At 46.0% G+C, this 22312-nt stretch overlaps 1 protein-coding gene across 1 annotated transcript; it reads left to right on the top strand.

The window, feature by feature from the left end:
- Positions 1-290: 290 nt before the first annotated feature.
- Positions 291-20706, top strand: LOC142652585 (uncharacterized). Its single transcript, XM_075828239.1, has 3 exons — positions 291-936; positions 19335-19488; positions 20055-20706. The coding sequence occupies exons 1-3, from the start codon at positions 291-293 to the stop codon at positions 20704-20706; spliced, it is 1452 nt and encodes a 483-aa protein (XP_075684354.1).
- The last annotated feature ends 1606 nt before the right edge of the window (positions 20707-22312 follow it).

The following is a 22312-nucleotide window of genomic DNA, read 5'->3' as shown; positions in this document are numbered from 1 at the left end:
TAACTACTGAATGTAAATAAACTCCTGCCTTTACCCATTGGCTGCCAATTTGTGGATTAGACTGTTACTATGTCGGCCAGATCCTACTAACATAAAAGGAAACTGAAATAATACCTTCTCACAAATACACATGACCATCCTTCATAGCACAATCGCATGGGCATAGGTAATGATGTTTCCATATCAAATAGAATGTTAACATTAATCTAGAAAACACATGAGGGAAGAAGGGGGGGAGGAGGAAACCTCCAGCTCACTAGCTGTTTACTGTACACAATCATTTTGCTGGCATGGTTCACTGGTATGGCAGATACATGGATGACCTCCTGTTTATATGGGAGGGCAATGTCTCTGCCATACCGGAGTTCATGGCCTACATTAATACCAATTCTTTCAACTTAAAATTCACTCACACTTTTCATCCGAATATCATTAATTTTTTGGATTTGACATTGTCAGATACAGCTGGGGAGATCATTTGCTCTAACACATTTCATAAACCTATATCTGGTAACACTATCCTCCACACTAGCAGTAGTCATCCGAAACATACCATTTCCTCAATACCGGTCGGAGAACTCACTAGGGCAAAAAGGAACTGCAGTTGCAATCAAAGCTTTGAGACAGAGCAACACAAAATCTGCAGAAAATTATCCAGTAGAAGGTACAAAAACTGGACCCTTAACAGAGCCCAAGCCATAGTTAAATTCAAAGATAGGGAGGATTTACTCTCCATGGATAGAGTTGGGGACAATGGTGACTCCACCTGCACCTTGAGAACAGATAAACCTACAGTTGTCCGTCAATTTAGCAACCAATTTAATGAGATTCGAGACATGATACATCGATATATCCCTATGCTCTATGAGGACGCCAAACTGGAGATGATACTCAAAAACGGATTCCGTATAGTATCCCGCAGAGCACCTACCCTAGGTAATATACTTTCTCCATCATTCTTGTCACCAAACAAAACAACTCCAACTTGGCTTCATCATGTGGGCTTTTACAAATGTGGGTCTCATCCATGTAAGGTATGCACAGTTACTAAAACCACAAAAAAGTTTTCCGATTCCAGTGGGGAAATTGATTTTCCAATAAAAAACCACATATCAACTGCAACGGTGATCATGTTGTTTATATAATAGAGTGCACTTGTTGCAATCTCAAGTATGTTGGATGTACCACCAGGAAACATAAAATCAGGATTCTTGAACATCTGAGTTACATCAGAAATCCAGCCATTGTTAATATCTCCAATGCGAGCAAACATTTTATATCTTGTCATAACAGAAACATCAACTCCTTTAAAACATATACCATTGAAAAATCAGAAATTCCAGCAGAGGAGGCGATTTAAAACATAGATTGTTAACCTGAGAAGCCTTTTGGATCTACAATCTCAATACGAGATTTCCTCTAGGCTTGAATCTCAGGAAGGAGCTTATGTTCCATTATTAAAGTCTCCACAAATATGCCTGTTTTTTCATACATACATTTTTTTCTTGTTTCTGATAGCTCTTTTCTAATTGTAACTCTAAATTCGAGATCCAATACAATACTTGTAAAAATTATTCATCTAGGTCATAGCTTGGGCTTCATGTTGCTCGCATTCATGTATTATAGTCACGAGTGTTTATCAACACTCACATTATATGTCACACATCTCGGTAGTAATTTGAGCCCAAATGACTATACGTCGCGTTCAGGGCCGCCATCAGGGGGGTACTGGGGGTACTGCAGTGAGGGGCCCGGGCATAAATTTTAAAAAAAGGGGCCCGCACTCTGCCGCTGGAATTAATATACTCACGGCAGTGTGGCTCTTACGATTTCATTTCGGTGAAAGGAACAGGTCCCATCACGAAGCAGGGGCCCGTTCATTACATCAGAATAAAACCGTAAGGGCCCGCTGGAGAGTGAGATGTGCCCGCCCCACCTCCTCCACAACAGCGTGACAGCGTGTGGGGAGGAGACAAGGGGTGGAGATATCACAGCAGCGGGAGTTATGAGCTCAGCCTCGGAGGATACGTCCAGCAGCAGCAGCAGTCGTCGTCTTCTTCTTCAGACACAGTGAGTACTAAGTTATGATGTGTCCGGCTGCTGCTGCCCGGAGTCTCCTGAAAAAATCTCCTCCTGCCCCCATAGAAAGTAAATATCTTACCCACCTCTGTATTATGTTAACACTGCAGCATAGGATTGTATCAGCTCTACGGCTCTACGGCTCTTATCTCCCGTCCTGTGTAACATGTGACAATAAACCTGTCTTCTCCCTCTGTTTACACAGGACAGGAGAAAAGAGCCGTTGTAGAGCTGAGTAATACAATCCTATGCTGCAGTGTAAACTAATACAGACGTGCTTTCTATGGGGAGGGGGTAGAGTTAGATGATAATGGGGGCAGGGAGATGATAATGGGGCAGGGAGATGATAATGGGGCAGGGAGACGATAATGGGGGCAGGGAGATGATAATGGGGGCAGGGAGATGATAATGGGGGCAGGGAGATGATAATGGGGGCAGGGAGATGATAATGGGGCAGGGAGATGATAATGGGGGCAGGGAGATGATAATGGGGCAGGGAGATGATAATGGGGGCAGGGAGATGATAATGGGGCAGGGAGATGATAATGGGGCAGGGAGATGATAATGGGGCAGGGAGATGGCATTGGGTAGGGAGGGAAATGATGCTAGAGTGGGAAGGAGATAATAATGGAGGGAGGATGGCACTTGAGTAGGGATGCACGATGCATCAAAACTTCGATACGGTTTCGATACCGTGCACCCCCAAACGGTTCGATACCGTTATTTCATGTATTTCGATACTAAGCTGTGCGGCCGCACAGCTCAATATTGTAATACATGAATGTATGAGAGCGGAGCTGCGGCTGTGTAATACAGTTACGGCCCCGCTCCGGAGTCCTGACATGTGCGCGCCGCCAGGATTATGTGATGCGGCCAGCGCTGCACTAATGAGCGGCGGCACTGAAAACAGAACATTGCGGGCGCACTACAAAACACCCCCACATGTTCTGTCTTCAGTGCCTGAACCGCCGCACATTAGCTCAGCGCCGCCCGCATCACCTCGTGCTGACCGCGTGCGGGGCGGGGCAATGGTTGTATTACACAGCCGCAGTCCCACTCTATAAAGGCAGAGATCAAAGAAACCTCTCATCTCCGCCGCTATTCCCCTGAAGCTGCGATCAAAGCTGACTGCAGCATTCAGGGGAAAATAAGAAGGGGGGATGCCCCTTGGATCGCGTCACAGGAATCCCTGTGACGCAATTGAGGGACATACCATATATGGGCAGACAGCCCAAGGTCCAATGAAGGACCCCAGGGCTGTCCTACCATATTTCCTGTTAGGGCATACTCAGGTCTGTCCTAACAACTGCCTGTGTACTATCCGTATATAGATATATACCAGTACATTAAAATTTAAAAAATAAAGTAAAAACATAAAGTAATGTTAAATAAAAAAAATATACACATACACCTTTTTTATAAAACACATTAAAATAAGTCTCAATACATAAAATATACACACATTCAGTATTGGCGCGGCCGTAATAACCTGCACAACAATTTTTTTTGCGTCATTTATGATGTGTACGCTGTAAAAAATAAAATAAAAACTTCTTTCACTTAATAATGTGGGGCACGAGGTGTGATGAATTTAACCTCCATGTGCCTCACATTAATAGTAATTAACCCCATCATGTACCTTAGACATTAACCCATTATAATTGAGGAACATGATGGGGTTAATTACTATTAATGTGAGGCACATGGAGGTTAAATTTACCATCACACCTCGCGCCTCACATAAGAAATGGAAGAACTGTTTGTTTTTTTTATTACTGTTGGCAAAGTATCGCTTTGTTATTGAAATCGCAATACTACACAAAGCATCGGTACTGAAGTCCAAATTCTGGTATCGTGACATCCCTCCACTGGAGGAGGCATTATACAATGGGGGGGGGGTAATAATTGGGTGAAAAGTGATGATATCTGAAGGGAGGGGAGAAATTATACATGGGGAGGGGTAGAGGAAGGAGAGAGTATACCTGGGCAGGGGGAGAAAGCTTATACCGGAGGCATAGTTAGCAACAGTCCTGAATTTGCAGGGACTGTCCTGAATCTACAGAGGCAGTACCGGCAAATTACTGTCCCAGACGTGTCTCAGCCACTGCCATATTCAATTGTATCTGCGTCCACAGGATGCAGATACAATTGAATATTTTGGCAGAGCAGGAAAGTATCAGCTTCCTGCTCTGCCATTCACCCATCCAGGAGCGGAATCCCCGGCCAGAGAGTTGCCGACACTCTGGCCGGGGATTCCTCTCCTAGAGGTAGCCCCTGAGGTCACTGTCCATATATGGACAGTGAGGTCAGGGTCTCCTCCTGGACTGGAATCCCCTGTAGAGAGTGCCACACACTCCCCTGTAGAGAGTGCCACACACTCCCCTGTAGTTAGCGCCGAACATACCCCCTGTAGATAGCGCCACACACACACTCCCCTGTAGATAGTGCCACACACTGCCCCCTGTAGATAGCACCACACAATCCCATGTAGATAGCGCCACACAATCCCATGTAGATAGCGCCACACCCACCCTGTAGATAGCGCCACACACACCCCCTGTAGATAGCGCCACACCCACCCCTGCAGATAGCGCCACACACAGCCCCCTTTAGATAGCGCTACACACAGCCCCCTGTAGATAGCGCCACACACAGCCCCCTGTACATAGCGCCACACACACCCCAGTACATAGTGCCACACACACCCCTGTAGATAGTGCCACACACCCCCTGTAGATAGTGCCACACACCTCCCCTGTAGATAGTGCCACACACAGCCCCCTGTAGATATCGCCACACACAGCCCCCTGTACATAGCGCCACACACACCCGCCTGTACATAGCGCCACACACACCCCTGTACATAGTGCCACACACACCCCTGTAGATAGTGCCACACACCCCCCTGTAGATAGCGCCACACACAGCCCCCTGTAGATAGCGCCACACACAGCCCCCTGTAGATAGCGCCACACACAACCCCTGTATATAGCGCTCCACACCCCTGTAGATAGCGCCACACACACCCGCCTGTACATAGCGCCACACACACCCCTGTAGATAGTGCCACACCTCCCCTGTAGATAGCGCCACACACAACCCCTGTAAATAGCGCTCCACACCCCCTGTAGATAGCGCCACACACACCCCCCTGTAGATAGTGCCACACACTGCCCCCTGTAGATAGCACCACACAATCCCATGTAGATAGCGCCACACAATCCCATGTAGATAGCGCCACACCCACCCTGTAGATAGCGCCACACACACCCCCTGTAGATAGCGCCACACCCACCCCTGCAGATAGCGCCACAAACAGCCCCCTTTAGATAGCGCTACACACAGCCCCCTGTAGATAGCGCCACACACAGCCCCCTGTACATAGCGCCACACACACCCGCCTGTACATAGCGCCACACACACCCCTGTACATAGTGCCACACACACCCCTGTAGATAGTGCCACACACCCCCCTGTAGATAGCGCCACACACAGCCCCCTGTAGATAGCGCCACACACAGCCCCCTGTAGATAGCGCCACACACAACCCCTGTATATAGCGCTCCACACCCCTGTAGATAGCGCCACACACACCCGCCTGTACATAGCGCCACACACACCCCTGTAGATAGTGCCACACCTCCCCTGTAGATAGCGCCACACACAACCCCTGTAAATAGCGCTCCACACCCCCTGTAGATAGCGCCACACACACCCCCCTGTAGATAGTGCCACACACCCCCCCTGTAGATAGTGCCACACACACCCCCCCAGTAGATAGTGCCACACACACCCCCCTGTAGATAGTGCCACACACACCCCCCTGTAGATAGTGCCACACACCCCCCCCCCCTGTAGATAGCTCCAGACACAGCCCCCCTGTAGATAAAAGTCTAAATGCTAAACTCTGGCCACAGGTAGGGGTCTGGTGGAAAGGTGTCTGAATTACCTAACAGGTCTGGTCTAGGATCTGAATTTTTTTCTGGTTTGGTGTCTGAATTAATTTTGTTGTGTGGTTTTTACACAGATAACGTGTGTGCAGCATGTGAAGAGAATGCAAAAGCATCAACCAGACATGCCCGTGGCGGTGGGAGATCTTAGGGACTACATTTTGGTGAGTGACTCTCCTGTGTATAGGGCTTCAGTGCAATGATTTTTGTTTATATTGCCCTCCTACACCCTGACAGATTCTATACACACACACACACACACACACACACACGCACACACACACACACTTGTCTCTTCCCTGTCACTCCACAGAGCCCCTGTGAGGTTGCGTCTCCCCCCAGGCAACCACTGCTACCTTCAGTTCTCCCAGCCCTGGCACTTAGTCTCTCCCCTTTGCCCTCCGACACCCACCTCCTGTCTCTGCCCTGCTCCTCCAAAGAGTTTTCTTTTTAATGTGCCCTACCTCCCGCCCCTTTTCATTTCACCCCCCCCCCCTCCTAATAACGAGGGGGGCGGGGGCCCAGACTCATTGGCAGTATGGGGCCCAGAAATTCATGATGGCAGCCCTGGTCGCGTTAGTCCCTTACATGGCTTTAGCATTAATATGGCACAGCTTTCCATGCATAGGAGTGTTGCTAAGGACGAGTTGTTTTCAAACACCCCTTCAGAGACATTAAATCGCTTTTTGTCTGTTAAAGTCCTATTCACACTTGCTGCTGCTTTGTTGCGGTTTTCTATACTTGTATTACTTTGTTGCAAAATAATGCATATATTGTTAGTATTTAAACCGCTAAATGTTCATCTCTCTCAACATTCTATATATATTTATCTTATTGTTCTTATCTTACATTCCAGACAAGAAATTCTCCTTTCGTCTTTTTATCCCCTATGTCTGTTATTATCAGATACTGTTACCATTTATTTTTCCTCATATTCACATTTGTTGCATTTATTTTGTCACTTTATTATCAGCACTTCTTTTGTCTTTCATAAAAATTCCCTTTTGTTGTTTTGTCTCCCAATTGTTATTTACCAGTCATGTCTTGGGAGCTATCTTTAGTTTCTATACCGCATTACGGAAGGGTACCAACTAAATTAACTAAAATATTTTACTTCTACGTCTTTACATTCCACCGTATATTGCTGCTGTTGACAGCCTAATATCTTCCCCCTTCTAGTTTATCATTTTTCATATTTATAATGCTTTTTCTGCCATTTCCAGTTTGTGCTGGGGCAGCGGGGGTTACTTTCCCACCTGCATTATTTAGGGGCATGTGCGTAATTCAGTGTGCATCTGCACACTGACATCAGCCATGATTAAGAATACTGATTGTATTCGAAACGCGTAGGCTTCTATATCTTGCCATTTGAGACCACCTTATACTGCGTTCTCCCTTCCGTGTTTTATATTTTATATTTGATTGTTCAATAAAGTGGAAACGGTGATTTCCTTTTATCTACCATACTTCACTGGATCCTACCTTCTCTTCTTTAACATTAATCTACTTATGGTAAAACTAAATCTAAGAACTTTTGTACTCAAGCATAATAGTGAGAAATAATATTCCGTAAAGTACTCATATTTGGTATAGTTATGCATTAATATTAGAGGTTATTTTTAGGACAAATTTATTTGGTTAAACAAAGGTTTTTTTGCTAATATTTTCATTATGCCACTTAAAATCTCTGCAATTTTGTGCAGTCTGTCCAGGTTTAGCCTTGATCACGGAGACTGTACGGCAGTGCAACTAGGCAGTACAGCTCCTTAGCACAGCCTCTGTATCGGGCGCTGTATGTATGCAGATATTCTCCCCTAGAAGCATGTGTCAGAAAACCTCCCATACATACATACAGAATCCAGTGGAGAATGCTATGATTATTTTTCTGCTAGATTCGGACAGAAAAAATTTCTGTATGCCTCTGTATGAAACCGGAGGCATGTGGAGATACATAGATGCCCTATGTATCTATATGGCAACCTTATTACAGTTACATTCAAAACAGAGCCGTAGAAAGGCTGTGTGAATGAGCCCTTAGGCCATAATCACACGGCTGGTTTGCACGTGTATTTCGGAGCATAAAACGCTCATATTATGCACCGAAGTACACTTGAAATATGCATGCAAACAGCTTTCCTTTGGATTCTTTGGGAAATACGCTGTGTAATTCAGGCATATTTTTACTTTGCGGAGTTAGAAAGACACGTAAAAATACGCATTGTAAATAAGAAGTGAAACATTTTACGAGCAGATTTTTCTTATTTTCCATAGATACTTCAAAGATTGCTTTGAAACTATGCTTCAAAACACACTTGCAAAAAAACTTTGACAATCAGCTCCAAAAAAAACCTATATTTCAGATGCTGTTTTCTATTTAAATCGGCCTCGTATTTTTCAGCCTGAACATATTCTTTGTGAACATTCGAATGGAGCTAAAACATAACCTTCTCAGATACCATAGCATACTAAAATGGAAAAGTGGTGGAAAACTTTCATGAATCAGTCTGGAAAGTCAAGACATAATAAAGCCAAGCCACCTTCTATACGCACATATGGGGGAGTTTATTAACAGCTTTGCGCCACCTTCGTGGCATTGACAAATTACTATACCTCACACCCTCAGACAGTGCAGCATAAATATCTGACCGGTTTTAAATTACATATATATACTCACACATAATATCATCGCCATAGCATCGAAACCCTTTTCTGTGCAATGTATGCGTGTCCGGTACATTCTACATGCTGTTATTTGTACAGTACTCCCAATATAAGAATCATCTAAATTTTCTGAATATGGATTCTCTCCGGTCAAACTCGATCTGTCCTGTGTTTTCACCTGATTCGGCTTATGTCATTTTATGCTATGCCTTCCTTGTAGTGCTATGAAACTAATCCATCAGATGAAGGGTTATCTTTTGACATAAACACTCAGGGACCCCAAGATTTTAGAAGTAAACCGCTACCAGCAAAGTACTCTTCTAGTGATATTTTATTCACAAACACTATCTTTTATAAAAATAAAAAAAAATTCACCTCCGCTACAAGCCACAAGCTGGTTTATCATCAATAATATATTATATATAATCTGATGTTGCTATGATAGTAAATTATTTGAAATATTCCTACTTTGTTCAGGGCTTATTACATAATATGTGAATTTAGAAAAAAATATTTTTAAAATATTTAAATAGACATTGGGTCAAGATATTTAAAAATAATAGAAACGTGTATCTCTTTTCAAAAACAAGAGCAGATCTTATCAGAGTGAAGCAGGGGAACCTGTTTCGAAGAACACTATTCTTGATCTAATGTTTTTTTCAGAGGCAGTTAGGAACTCACTCCTTTTGACTTGTGTAGCCTTCTGCTTTGTGTATTACCTCTTGTTGCTTCTACACTATAAGGGTATGTTCACACCGCTTCTTTTCAGTAGTTTTTTGCTAAGCGTGTGAACATACCCTGATAGTGCCACATAGAACATTACTAAGCTTTTCAGTTTTCATTTGACTCCATCCAGCGTCTTGACGTTATGCGCGGCGCACAGCGTCTTGACGTCATGACAGGTAGAGTCGTCAGAACCTCCGCTGCGCTCCGGAACAGAACGGTAAGTATTGTCAGTAACTATTATAACTTTTTATATATGTAGGGGGGGCCGCGGGCCCCCTTGGGTCAGGGCCCGGTCGCAATTGCGACTGCTGCAACCCCTATAGTTATGCCACTGCACGGATGTCTGAACTCAGCCTAAATCTTTATGAAACAGGAAAGCTACTCCCTTCTTTTCCAGACACAAATTGAAAAAAAAAATTGGGTCAACAAAAGTGACGAATGTAATTTTTTATTTTATTCCAGTTACATAGTGTAACTGCATTGATAAGTGACCTCTGTTAATTAAATTTGGACATATTTAGTGTCAGTGCCTAGGTCAGCATGGGGTTGTCCACATACAGTACTTTTGTCTTTTTAAAACTGTTATACGATATGATGACTATGTATTACATTGGGTTTTCTATCCATTTTGCAGGTGCATTTCAGTACATTATACTTGTTCAGCACACGTAAACCCTGACACTGCCAGTAAAACTTTTTTAAGAATAAATGCATGTAACAACTGAATCTGACACATCATTTGAGAATAAGCTATGAGTGCACTGACCTTTCCAATGTTCTTTGATAGCTATGTTTACATGTGCTCTAGTAGGACTCAGAGAAGCATTTGCCGAATGCCAAAATTCATTATTTAGATATAGTATAACATTGGTAAAATATTTACAACATTTGGGCTCGGGAAGTAGTAATCCTCTGAATATAGAAATGGAGCAAGAGGTCATAACCTGAAACCGAATATTGACAGGTATGAAGCTAAGAGTAAATATTATTTGTTAAAAAATCTACAAGTGGGAAAACATAGAGGACTGCAAGTAATCAAACTCGAGGAAAGTCATATGTCTCTGATTTACTGTATTAATTCACATGCATTGTTCAACCATAACATTAAAACCCTTAACAAGTGAAGTGGATAACGTTGGTTTTCTAATGACAATCAGTAAACAGTAAGTTCTTAAAGTTGATGTGTTGGAAGCAGGATAAATGGGTAAGTGTAAGGCTACATTCAGACGAGTGTGGGCAACCTCGGACGTTAAAAACTGCAGTTTTTCACGTCCAATGTGCACCCGTGCGGATTGCGTTATCACGGAGCCCCATAGACTAGAGTCTATGGAGGTATGCGTTGTAAAGGATCTGCCAGGCACTACGTCTGGGTATACTCCCAGGATTAATCAGTCGACACCTGAGGCCAGACCTCTGAGACTGACACCTGCTCCCACCAATCAGGGTGGCAGGCTCAGGAGTGGGAGAGCCTATCGCGGCCTGGTCAGTCAGAGTTAGCTCCGCCCCCTGCCCATTATTACCTGCCGTTTTGTCTTCCTCCTTGCTTGTTATTCTTCTTGGATTCCTGGCCCCACTGCTGCCTTGCTCCAGCCTGCTTTTGCCGTGCTTCTGCCTTGCTTCAGTTCCGTTTATCCTGCGTTGCTCTGCCCCTGGCTTGCTTCTGCTACGTGCTCCCGTTTGTATACTCCACTACTTCCTGATCCTGACTGGCTCATTTCCTCGCGGCGTTCCGTGGGCTACTGTATTCCCTTGCGTGTTCCCTGTTTGTACTCCCTTGCACCTAGACAGCGTAGGGACCGCTGCCAAGTTGTACCCCGTCGCCTAGGGCGGGTCGTTGCAAGTAGGCAGGGACAGGGCGGTGGGTAGATTAGGGCTCACTTGTTCCCTTCACCTCCTTCCTGCCAATACATAATAACAAGCCCTTACCTAGTCTACCATTTCTTCTACGCTGACGCTATCATGGACCCCCTTGAGACCCTGACCCAGCAGATGCAGGGCCTCTCCCTACAGGTCCAGGCCCTGGCTCAGAGGGTCAATCAGAATGACGCTGCCTTTGTAGTACCCCTCACCTCACCTTTAGAAACCAACCTCAAGTTACCTGACCGGTTCTCAGGGGACCGTAAGACTTTTCTCTCCTTCCGGGAGAGTTGCAGACTTTATTTCCGCCTAAGACCTCACACCTCAGGTTCCGAGAACCAGCGGGTGGGTATCATTATATCCCGACTCCAGGAAGGGCCCCAAGAGTGGGCCTTCTCCTTGGCTCCTGACGCCCCTGAACTTTCCTCCGTTGATCGGTTTTTCTCTGCCCTCTGTCTCATTTACGACGAGACTGACAGGACTGCCTTAGCCGAGAGTCAGCTGGTGACCTTACGTCAGGGTGGGAGACCTGTTGAGGAATACTGTTCTGATTTTAGAAAGTGGTGCGTAGCTTCTCGGTGGAACGACCCGGCCCTAAACTGCCAGTTTAGGTTAGGATTATTTGACGCCCTGAAGGATCTGCTGGTTAGCTACCCCTCTTCTGACTCCCTAGACCAGGTTATGGCCCTAGCAGTACGACTTGACCGACGTCTCAGGGAACGTCAGCTTGAACGTTTCAATGTTTTCCCCTCTGACTGCCCTGCGATTCCCCCCGAGGTCCCGTCTCCTCGCTCTTCCACGGAGGACTCGGAGGTACCTATGCAACTCGGGGCCTCCATGTCCCCTCGACAACGTAGAGAGTTTCGCAGGAAGAATGGTCTCTGCTTCTATTGTGGGGACGACAAGCATCTACTGAACACCTGTCCCAGGCGCAAGAATAAGCAGCCGGAAAACTTCCGCGCCTAAGTGATCATCGGGGAGGTCACTTGGGCGCACAGGTATTTCCCGTTAATACTAAACGCAATAAGATTTTGCTTCCCTTTCAGGTCTCGTTTGCTGGCCGGTCTGCCACTGGCAGTGCCTTCGTGGATTCGGGCTCATCTGCTAATATCATGTCTGTGGAATTTGCTATGTCTCTAAAAATGCCTTTTATTGATTTACCTTATCCTATCCCGGTAGTGGGTATCGACTCCACTCCTCTTGCTAATGGTTATTTTACTCAGCATACTCCTGTTTTTGAACTCCGTGTTGGCTCCATGCATTTGGAGCAGTGCTCTGTACTGGTGATGCAGGGATTATCGTCCGATCTGGTATTAGGTCTTCCCTGGTTGCAGCTGCATAATCCCACGTTTGATTGGAATACTGGGGATCTCACCAAATGGGGTAGTGATTGCCTGATGTCATGTCTTTCGGTTAACTCTATTTCTCCCCGGGAGGAGGTAAACACGCTTCCTGAGTTTGTTCAGGACTTCGCTGATGTGTTTTCTAAGGAGGCCTCCGAGGTGTTGCCCCCTCATAGAGATTACGATTGCGCCATCGATTTGGTGCCTGGTGCCAAGCTTCCTAAGGGGAGGATATTTAATCTTTCATGTCCTGAACGTAAAGCTATGAGGGAGTATATCCAAGAATGCCTGGCCAAGGGTTTCATTCGCCCCTCGACTTCTCCTGTAGGTGCTGGCTTCTTCTTCGTGGGGAAGAAGGATGGTGGTCTTAGGCCGTGCATTGATTATCGGAACTTGAATAAGGTCACAGTAAGGAACCAGTATCCCCTTCCTTTGATTCTGGATCTTTTTAATCAGGTTCAGGGGGCCCAATGGTTCTCTAAGTTCGATCTACGGGGGGGCATATAACCTTATCCGCATCAAAGAGGGGGATGAGTGGAAAACTGCGTTCAACACGCCCGAAGGTCATTTCGAATACCTAGTCATGCCCTTTGGGTTGTGTAATGCCCCTGCCGTCTTCCAGAATTTTATTAATGAAATTCTGAGAGATTACCTGGGTAATTTTCTTGTAGTGTACCTTGATGACATACTGGTGTTTTCCAAGGACTGGTCCTCGCACGTGGAGCATGTCAGGAAGGTCCTCCAGGTCCTTCGGGAAAATAATCTGTTTGCGAAGACCGAAAAATGTGTGTTTGGGGTACAGGAGATACAATTTTTAGGTCAAATCCTCACTCCTCATGAATTCCGCATGGACCCTGCCAAGGTTCAGGCTGTGGCGGAATGGGTCCAACCTGCCTCCCTGAAGGCGCTACAGTGTTTTTTGGGGTTCGCTAACTATTACAGGAGATTTATTGCCAACTTCTCGGTCGTCGCTAAGCCTCTTACGGACCTCACTCGCAAGGGTGCTGATGTCCTCCATTGGCCCCCTGAGGCCGTCCAGGCTTTTGAGACCCTCAAGAAGTGCTTTATCTCGGCCCCCGTGCTGGTTCAGCCCAACCAAAGGGAGCCATTTATTGTGGAGGTTGACGCGTCCGAGGTGGGAGTGGGGGCCGTCTTGTCCCAGGGTACCAGCTCCCTCACCCATCTCCGCCCCTGTGCTTACTTCTCTAGGAAGTTTTCGCCCACGGAGTGTAACTATGATATTGGCAACCGCGAACTTTTAGCCATTAAATGGGCTTTTGAAGAGTGGCGTCACTTCTTGGAGGGGGCCAGACACCAGGTAACGGTCCTTACTGACCACAAGAATCTGGTTTTCCTAGAATCTGCCCGGAGGCTTAATCCTAGACAAGCTCGTTGGGCACTGTTCTTTACCAGATTTAATTTCTTGGTTACCTATAGGGCTGGGTCCAAAAATATTAAGGCTGATGCACTGTCACGTAGTTTCATGGCTAATCCTCCTTCTGAGAAGGATCCTGCTTGTATTTTACCCCCTGGTATAATTGTTTCTGCCACTGATTCTGACTTAGCCTCTGACATCGCGGCTGATCAAGGTTCAGCTCCCGGGAACCTCCCTGGGGACAAACTGTTTGTCCCCCTGCAATACCGGCTAAGGGTACTCAGGGAAAACCATGACTCCGCTCTATCTGGTCATCCTGGCATCTTGGGTACCAAACTCCTCATTACCAGAGACTATTGGTGGCCTGGGTTGCCTAAAGACGTTAGGGCTTACGTCGCCGCTTGTGAGGTCTGTGCTAGGTCCAAGACCCCTAGGTCCCGACCTGCGAGCTTACTACGTTCCTTGCCCATTCCCCAGAGACCTTGGACCCATATCTCCATGGATTTTATCACTGATTTGCCTCCATCTCAGGGCAAGTCGGTGGTGTGGGTGGTAGTAGACCGCTTCAGCAAGATGTGCCACTTTGTGCCCCTTAAGAAACTACCTAACGCCAAGACGTTAGCTTCTTTGTTTGTGAAACACATTCTGCGTCTCCATGGGGCCCCAGTCAATATAGTTTCGGACAGAGGGGTACAATTTGTTTCCTTATTTTGGAGAGCTTTTTGTAAAAAGTTGGAGATTGATCTATCCTTCTCCTCCGCCTTCCATCCCGAAACTAATGGCCAAACGGAAAGGACTAACCAATCCCTGGAACAATATTTAAGGTGTTTCATTTCTGACTGTCAATTTGATTGGGTCTCATTCCTTCCCCTCGCCGAATTTTCCCTGAATAACCGGGTCAGTAACTCGTCAGGGGTCTCCCCGTTTTTCTGTAATTTCGGGTTTAATCCTAGGTACTCCTCCGTTTCCCCTGGTTGTTTTAATAATCCCGAGGTAGAGGACGTTCATCGGGAACTGTGCACAGTCTGGGCCCAGGTTCAGAAGAACCTAGAGGCGTCCCAGAGCGTACAAAAGATTCAGGCTGATTGTAGACGTTCTGCTAACCCCCGGTTTGTCGTCGGGGATCTGGTGTGGTTGTCGTCGAGGAACTTGCGCCTTAAGGTCCCGTCCAGGAAGTTTGCTCCCCGATTTATTGGACCTTATAAGGTCATTGAAGTCCTCAACCCTGTATCCTTCCGTCTGGAGCTGCCCCCATCCTTTCGCATACACGACGTCTTCCATGCCTCCCTCCTGAAACGCTGCTCCCCGTCCTGGTCCCCCTCGAGGAAACCTCCTGTTCCCGTTCTCACCCCTGAGGGGGTGGAATTCGAGGTGGCCAAGATTGTGGACAGTAGGATGATCCAGGGCTCCCTCCAGTACCTGGTCCATTGGAGAGGATACGGGCCGGAGGAGAGGACTTCGGTACCTGCTCGAGAAGTTCACGCTGGGGTATTGATAAGGAGGTTCCACCTTCTCTTCCCCACTAAACCGGGTCCTCTTAGTAAGGGTCCGGTGGCCCCTCATAAAAGGGGGAGTACTGTAAAGGATCTGCCAGGCACTACGTCTGGGTATACTCCCAGGATTAATCAGTCGACACCTGAGGCCAGACCTCTGAGACTGACACCTGCTCCCACCAATCAGGGTGGCAGGCTCAGGAGTGGGAGAGCCTATCGCGGCCTGGTCAGTCAGAGTTAGCTCCGCCCCCTGCCCATTATTACCTGCCGTTTTCTCTTCCTCCTTGCTTGTTATTCTTCTTGGATTCCTGGCCCCACTGCCGCCTTGCTCCAGCCGGCTTTTGCCGTGCTTCTGCCTTGCTTCAGTTCCGTTTATCCTGCGTTGCTCTGCCCCTGGCTTGCTTCTGCTCCGTGCTCCCGTTTGTATACTCCACTACTTCCTGATCCTGACTGGCTCATTCACCGCTCCGTTTCCTCACGGCGTTCCATGGGCTACTGTATTCCCTTGCGTGTTCCCTGTTTGTACTCCCTTGCACCTAGACAGCGTAGGGACCGCCGCCAAGTTGTACCCCATCGCCTAGGGCGGGTCGTTGCAAGTAGGCAGGGACAGGGCGGTGGGTAGATTAGGGCTCACTTGTTCCCTTCACCTCCTTCCTGCCATTACATGCGTGAAACGCAAGAAAATAGCACGTCCTACTTTTTCACGGACCCTTTCAATGGTCATGTGAACGGGCTCATTAAAATACATGTGTCAGTGTGATGGCCGTTGTTTTAATGGCCATCACATTGACGACTTATACGCTCGTCTGAATGAGCCCTAAGGATCTCAGCGAGTTTCACAAGGGCCAAGATGTGATGGCTAGATGACTGGGTCACAGCATCTCCAAAACAGCAGGTCTTGTAGGGTGTTCCTGGTATGCATTGGTTAGTACCTACCATAAGTGGATAAACAGCTGGTAACCTGGCAACAGGGTCATGGGCACCCAAATTAGCGAAGTCTTGCCCATCTGGTCCGCTCCCACAGAGGAGCTATTGTAGCTGAAATTTCTGAAAAAGTTATTTCTGACTATGATAAAAAAAAAAGGTGTCCAATCTCACAGTACATTGCTTGCTGTGTTTCGGGCTGCGTATCCGTAGACCGGTCAGAGTGCCCATGCAAGTTCTTTACTTGGCCTCCAAATCTACCAGATCTCAATCCAATTGAGCATCTGTGGGACCTTGCAGAAAATCAGTTCCATTCATCTAAATGGGGTTATTATGCAGCAAGCAATAGATTTCTGCAAGTTCCATTAACTAAATCTGCCCCGTGTAAATTCACTTTTACTGACAACAGGGAAAGACTTGTGTGCAGGGAATATAAGTAAACAAACAAATTCTCCCTGCCCCCTAACTTTCCTGGGTGCCAGATAAGCTCCCAGATAAACTTACTAAAGCTAGTTTTACGCAGTCTGTAATCAGTTAATAGATTATTGAAACCATTCATAAAACTCTAGTTATTTACAAGTAATCCAAGCAACTCCAAAAAGTGGTCCACTGGTCAAAATTTGCACTTTATAACCATTGTGTCCCTTCCCACGTCCTTCTAAGGCCCCATGAACATGGCTGGAGCCATTATATGGAATGATAATAGGGCACCCATAGAGGTGCATTGAGACCTACAGTACCTCCGTTTGCCTCCAATTACAGAGAGGGTTTTCTTCTGGATGATCCCAAGCAAGTTTGCCAGAAAATTTATTGCATGCCAAATAAAAGAGGCATAAGCAAAGGGGAGCTCCTAGGCGAGAATATTTCTGCCATACTACACCCAATAGGGAACCATGTGGCGGCACACAGAGTTCTTTCCCACAGGGACCCCTGTTTTCTGCAGTAAAGCTTCCTACACAGTTCATCCGTCATGTGCATGAGACCTTAGATTGTAAGCTCCAATGCGTAGGACGCTCTCTCCTTTGGTTTCAATGTTTGTTTATTTCATTTGATTTCATTTTTATCATTTTGTATGTTTACTGGTGCCCCTGATTGTAAGGAAAGTGTTGACGCTATATAAATAAAGATGACAATTATTATTATTATTATTATTATTATTATTATTATTATTATTATTATTATTATGTGAAGATTTGAACTGTAAAAATATATTTCAATGTGTCATGCATTTGCGCAAGTGTAAAAATTCATGCCATATGAAAATGATAACGTTTCTGTAGCTGTGAATTACAAGCAGAGGTTTATGTTTATTTTGTTTCTCAAGGCACTGAAATCCATGTGTGTGACTGAGTATGGTTGAAACATTAAAAAAAAGTATATATAAAGCTTTAATCTGAAATGTTCCTCCTAAATCATGGTTATTTTTAATGTTTGTAGGTGCCTCCTGATTGTCTTTCATATATCATCTTTGTTTTATGAAGAAACACTACATGAGTCTCATTAAATAAACATTAAAATGAAGTATGACATTGCTATAATAATGTATATTACTATAGTACAGCAGCAATGACAATGGCATGCATATATGACTAGTCTAAGGTAATGTTTATCATACTATATTACGCTTATATAAGTCTTCATAAAAATTTAAGGCCCCATGCACACGACCGTGTTTTTGCGTCCGCAATTCCCCCGCAAATCCACGGGAGAATTGCGGACCCATTCATTTCTATGGGCCCATACACACTATCCGTGTTTTCACGGGTCTCCGCATGTCCGCACATCCGTGCCGCAGAAACTCCGGACATGTCCTATTATGGGCCGCAAATGCGGTGCGGACATGCCAATAGAAGTCAATGGGCCCGTGGAAATTGCGGATACACCGCCGTGTGTCATCCGCAGTTTGCGGATTTGCGGAAGTGTTGCTAGGCGACGACCGGAAATGACTTCTGTCGTCGTGAAGTCTGGAGACAGTGCATGAGAGCAGCAGAGAGCAGCAGAGAGCAGCATGGCTTCAATAAACGTAGAGAAACTAATCATCCTGGTCCAGCACAAGCCCTGTCTGTGGAATAAGCGGGTGGAAGAATATGCAGACAGGAATATGAAAGATCTTGCCTGGCAGGAGGTCTGCAGTGAGGTGCATCCTGAGTGGGAGAAGGCAACTAAAGTGCAAAAGAAGCGCATGGGTAAGTTTCACAACTTGATGCGGTTTCTGAGTACTCCTGTCATGTCATAATGACATGCCTGACGTTTTGATTGGTGGCGGTTGGATCACTGAAACACCCACCAATCGCTGAAATGAAGCTGCAGAAGTGCACGTGAGATTGTGGGGGTCTCATGGCTCTGAACAGCACCGATGAAAACGTGACATGTCACTATGAGGGTATGTTCCCACACACTAATTACGGACGTAATTAGTGGGTGTTTGACCTCTATTACGCACGCTAAATACGCTGCAATAGCGTTGACAAACATCTGCCCAGTGAAAGCAATGGGCTGACGTTTGTGTGTTCAAGCGGCGTGTATATTTACGCGTCAATAGACGCCCGCGTCAAAGAACTGACCTGTCACTTCTTGTGCCATAATTGGAGCCGTTATTCATGGGCTCCTATGAAAATCATTTACGTCCGTAAAGGACGCTGCGTTAAAGCGCCAGCACTTGCCTTTACGTCTGAAATTACGGGTGATGTTTTCTCCTGAAACCAGCAACGTCATTTCAGCCGTTACGGACGCTGTCGTGTGGGCACATGGAAAACGTGGCAAGTCTGCTGTAGTTTCTGCAACGTCGGAATTACCTGTCAAATATGCAAATGTAGGTGCAGATTTGTTTGCGGCATCATTTTAATATAATAAACCACATTTCCTAATATCTAGTAATGTACTCTTCTAAAATGTTGATCTGTGATTGGTTTATTTTAAATCATAGTCGAAAACGTCAAAACACGCTGGAACACGTGCCGAGACCAATTCAAGCGTGAGATAAATGACAAGGGGAAGAGCGGAGACGGACGTCTGAAAAAAAAGCCATACATGTACACCAAGCAACTTTCGTTTCTTCTTGATGTAATGCAGGTTGGCCCGTAAGTATTGCTTATATACTTTGACCATTGTAGTCTGCCCATGTAGCCAGTTGTGTAAGTACCGCTGTAGCAGCCCTAGCGACTAATTTTTGGGAGATGTGCAGACGACAGAACTTAAGGGGACTTTCAGTCCCCCCTTCACCCTATCGCTGCCAGCGATAAGGCATGTATTTGTAGGACACACTATAGGTGGCATTTGTCCGGGGGGCGGGTAGGGGGGCCTGTATGGCGTTAGCGGCATACATCCCCCTCACTAGATAACGCCGTACAGTCCCCCTATAGATAACGCCATATAGTACCCCGGTAGATAATGCCATACAGTGTACAGTGTGGGGCTGTATGGCGTTATCTACAGGGGTGGGGGCAGCAAAAAAGGCACTATCTACAAGGGGGGGGGTTACACCCAGTGGAGGGATGGCCCCAGTCAAAAGTTTGCTATGCGGCCCTGTCTTTCCTAGTTAGGGCTCTGCATGTAGTGATGCATACATAGTGTATTTGCCCAGCTGTAGACATGACGTTAAATTACTTCAAAAATTCCCTAACATTATGTTTTCATTTTCAAACAGAACCAAGGATAATCTTGAGGAAGAAGAAGACTCTGATGAGACTCAAATTGAAGAGCCTGACGTAGCTTTGGGGACTGCTAGGTCCACTTCCACTCCTGTGACAGCGGAACCAACAACAGTGGATAATCCAGTCTGTGCCGCGGAGGAAGAAATTATCCCCCGAGGTAAACGTCGACGTTCTGCCAAAGGTCCAACACGCACAGAGCCAAGGCAGGAAGTCGACTTGCGTGTATTAGAGCACTTAGAGAAAAGAGCTACCGAAACTGAAGAGGGCACCTTCTGTCGCGCTCTCTCTAATATTCTTAAAAGAGTGCCAATTTCCAGACAGATAAGGTGCCAAACAGCACTAATGGAAGTCGTGGAAATATTTGCGACACACCCTGACCCACGTGCAATGCATCAGGCCATCGAGTTTCATAGACGGGGGTGTGATGCAAGCACCTTCAACTCTGTCCCTCCAGCACCTGCAGCAACCGCGCAAGGCATCCAGCATCCGTCATATGTAGACTCAATGCCGCTATTCAGTGACGATCGTTCAGTTTATGGCATGCCAGGACCTTCTCAGCAACAGTATGGGCACATGCAGCAGGGGGAGTCAGTTCCACGACCACATCGTGAACCTGCACCTTCGCAATCCTTCTACAATTTATAATTTACTTATATAACATCGTTTTGTTTATGTTTGTTGACACTATTTTATGCAAGAAATAAAATACGTTTATAGTTAATTATGTGTTTGTCTTTATTATTATTGCAACACATAATGAGGTATTGGTCTGCATTTCTGCCAAATGCAAATAATCGCTTTTTTTTTTTTTTAAATTAATAAAGAATTTAAAAAAAAAAAACAGAAATACATTAGCTCGCAACCCGCGTCAAGGGTCCTCATTCTCTTGCGAGTCCCTACTCTACTACTGCAACTTTAACTACTAACATTTGTAACATAAACCGGAAATACAACAGTCCCTCTCAAATTTTAATTTGGCAGACAAAGCACATCCCTTTGCCAAGGAACTGCTCCCTCAGGTGATACAAAATAGTCTGTATACAAATTACGGACTGCCAGTCCAGACACTCCAGGTCTTCTATGTGGTGTGTAGTCCAAAGGGATGTAATTAGTAGAGAAATGGTTCAGCTCTGCGTCCACTGCCGACTCATGAATCCTCAGAAAATTGTGGAGGACAACACAGGCTTGGATAACCTTTGTCACATTTTCAGGATTCATCTGAATGGAGCTCTGGAACACACGCCACTTGCTGCTTAGAATTCCGAAGGCGCACTCCACATACCGTCTTGCACGTGTAAGGCGGTAGTTAAAAATGCGCCTCTGTTCTTCTAAGCCACGCCTAGGGAATGGACGCATCAGGTGAGGGGACAGTCCGAAACCTTCATCACCCACAATGACAAAGGGTGCTGGTGGTCCTGTAGATCCTGGAAGCTGTCTAGGTTCCGGAAGGTCGAGCTGGTTAGATGCTAGCCGTTCACCCATTCTGGAAGCCCTGAAGATGCCAGCATCCGCAGAGCTTCCATAGGCCCCAATATCGACAATTATAAACCGATAGTCACTGTCAGCCAAGGCCAACAGCACCACCGAGAAAAACTGCTTATAATTAAAATACTGAGACCCTGAGTGAGCAGGCTTTTTTACGCGGATGTGCTTACCATCCAGCGCACCAACACAGTTGGGAAACTGTGCTGATTGGAAGAAGCCATCGGCAATCCGAATCCAGTCCTCTGGCTTGGGCTTTGGCATAACTGCTGCTCGAAGTCGCTGCCAGATGACTTCGCAGGTAAGCCTGACAATCTTCGAAATAGTGGAGCACCCCAGCAGAAACTGGAAATGTAGCGAGGCAAAGGAGTTGCCGGTAGCAAGAAATCTGTAAAAAAAAAAAAAAACATATATATAAAAATATGCACAGACAGGAAAAATATCTGCAACACGGTGGCAAGGCGGCAATATGAACAGGGGACAAGTATACTAATATTGTTTGCAGGGTAGAGACATGTCGTAGAAGGGGATTTAGGTTTTCTTACCTCAGAGTGACGATCAGGCGTTCCTCTGGAGAAATGCAACGTCTCATGGTGGTGTCCTGGAAGATCAGTCCAGGACGAAGGTCCGCCAGCAGACAGTCAAAAGTTTGCACGGACATACGGCAGTAGCTGAGGAACTTGTCCGGGTGCTGCCGCAGGTCTGAGTACAGCATGTTAAAATGCCCCTTCCTAAGCCGTTGTGAGATAATGGGGTGAACCCAATATCT

This window comes from Rhinoderma darwinii, chromosome 5 (assembly GCF_050947455.1).
Source record: "Rhinoderma darwinii isolate aRhiDar2 chromosome 5, aRhiDar2.hap1, whole genome shotgun sequence".
Classification (NCBI taxonomy): domain Eukaryota; kingdom Metazoa; phylum Chordata; class Amphibia; order Anura; family Rhinodermatidae; genus Rhinoderma; species Rhinoderma darwinii.
The sequence above is the reverse complement of the archived record's forward strand: the minus strand, read 5'-3'. Positions and strand labels throughout refer to the sequence as shown.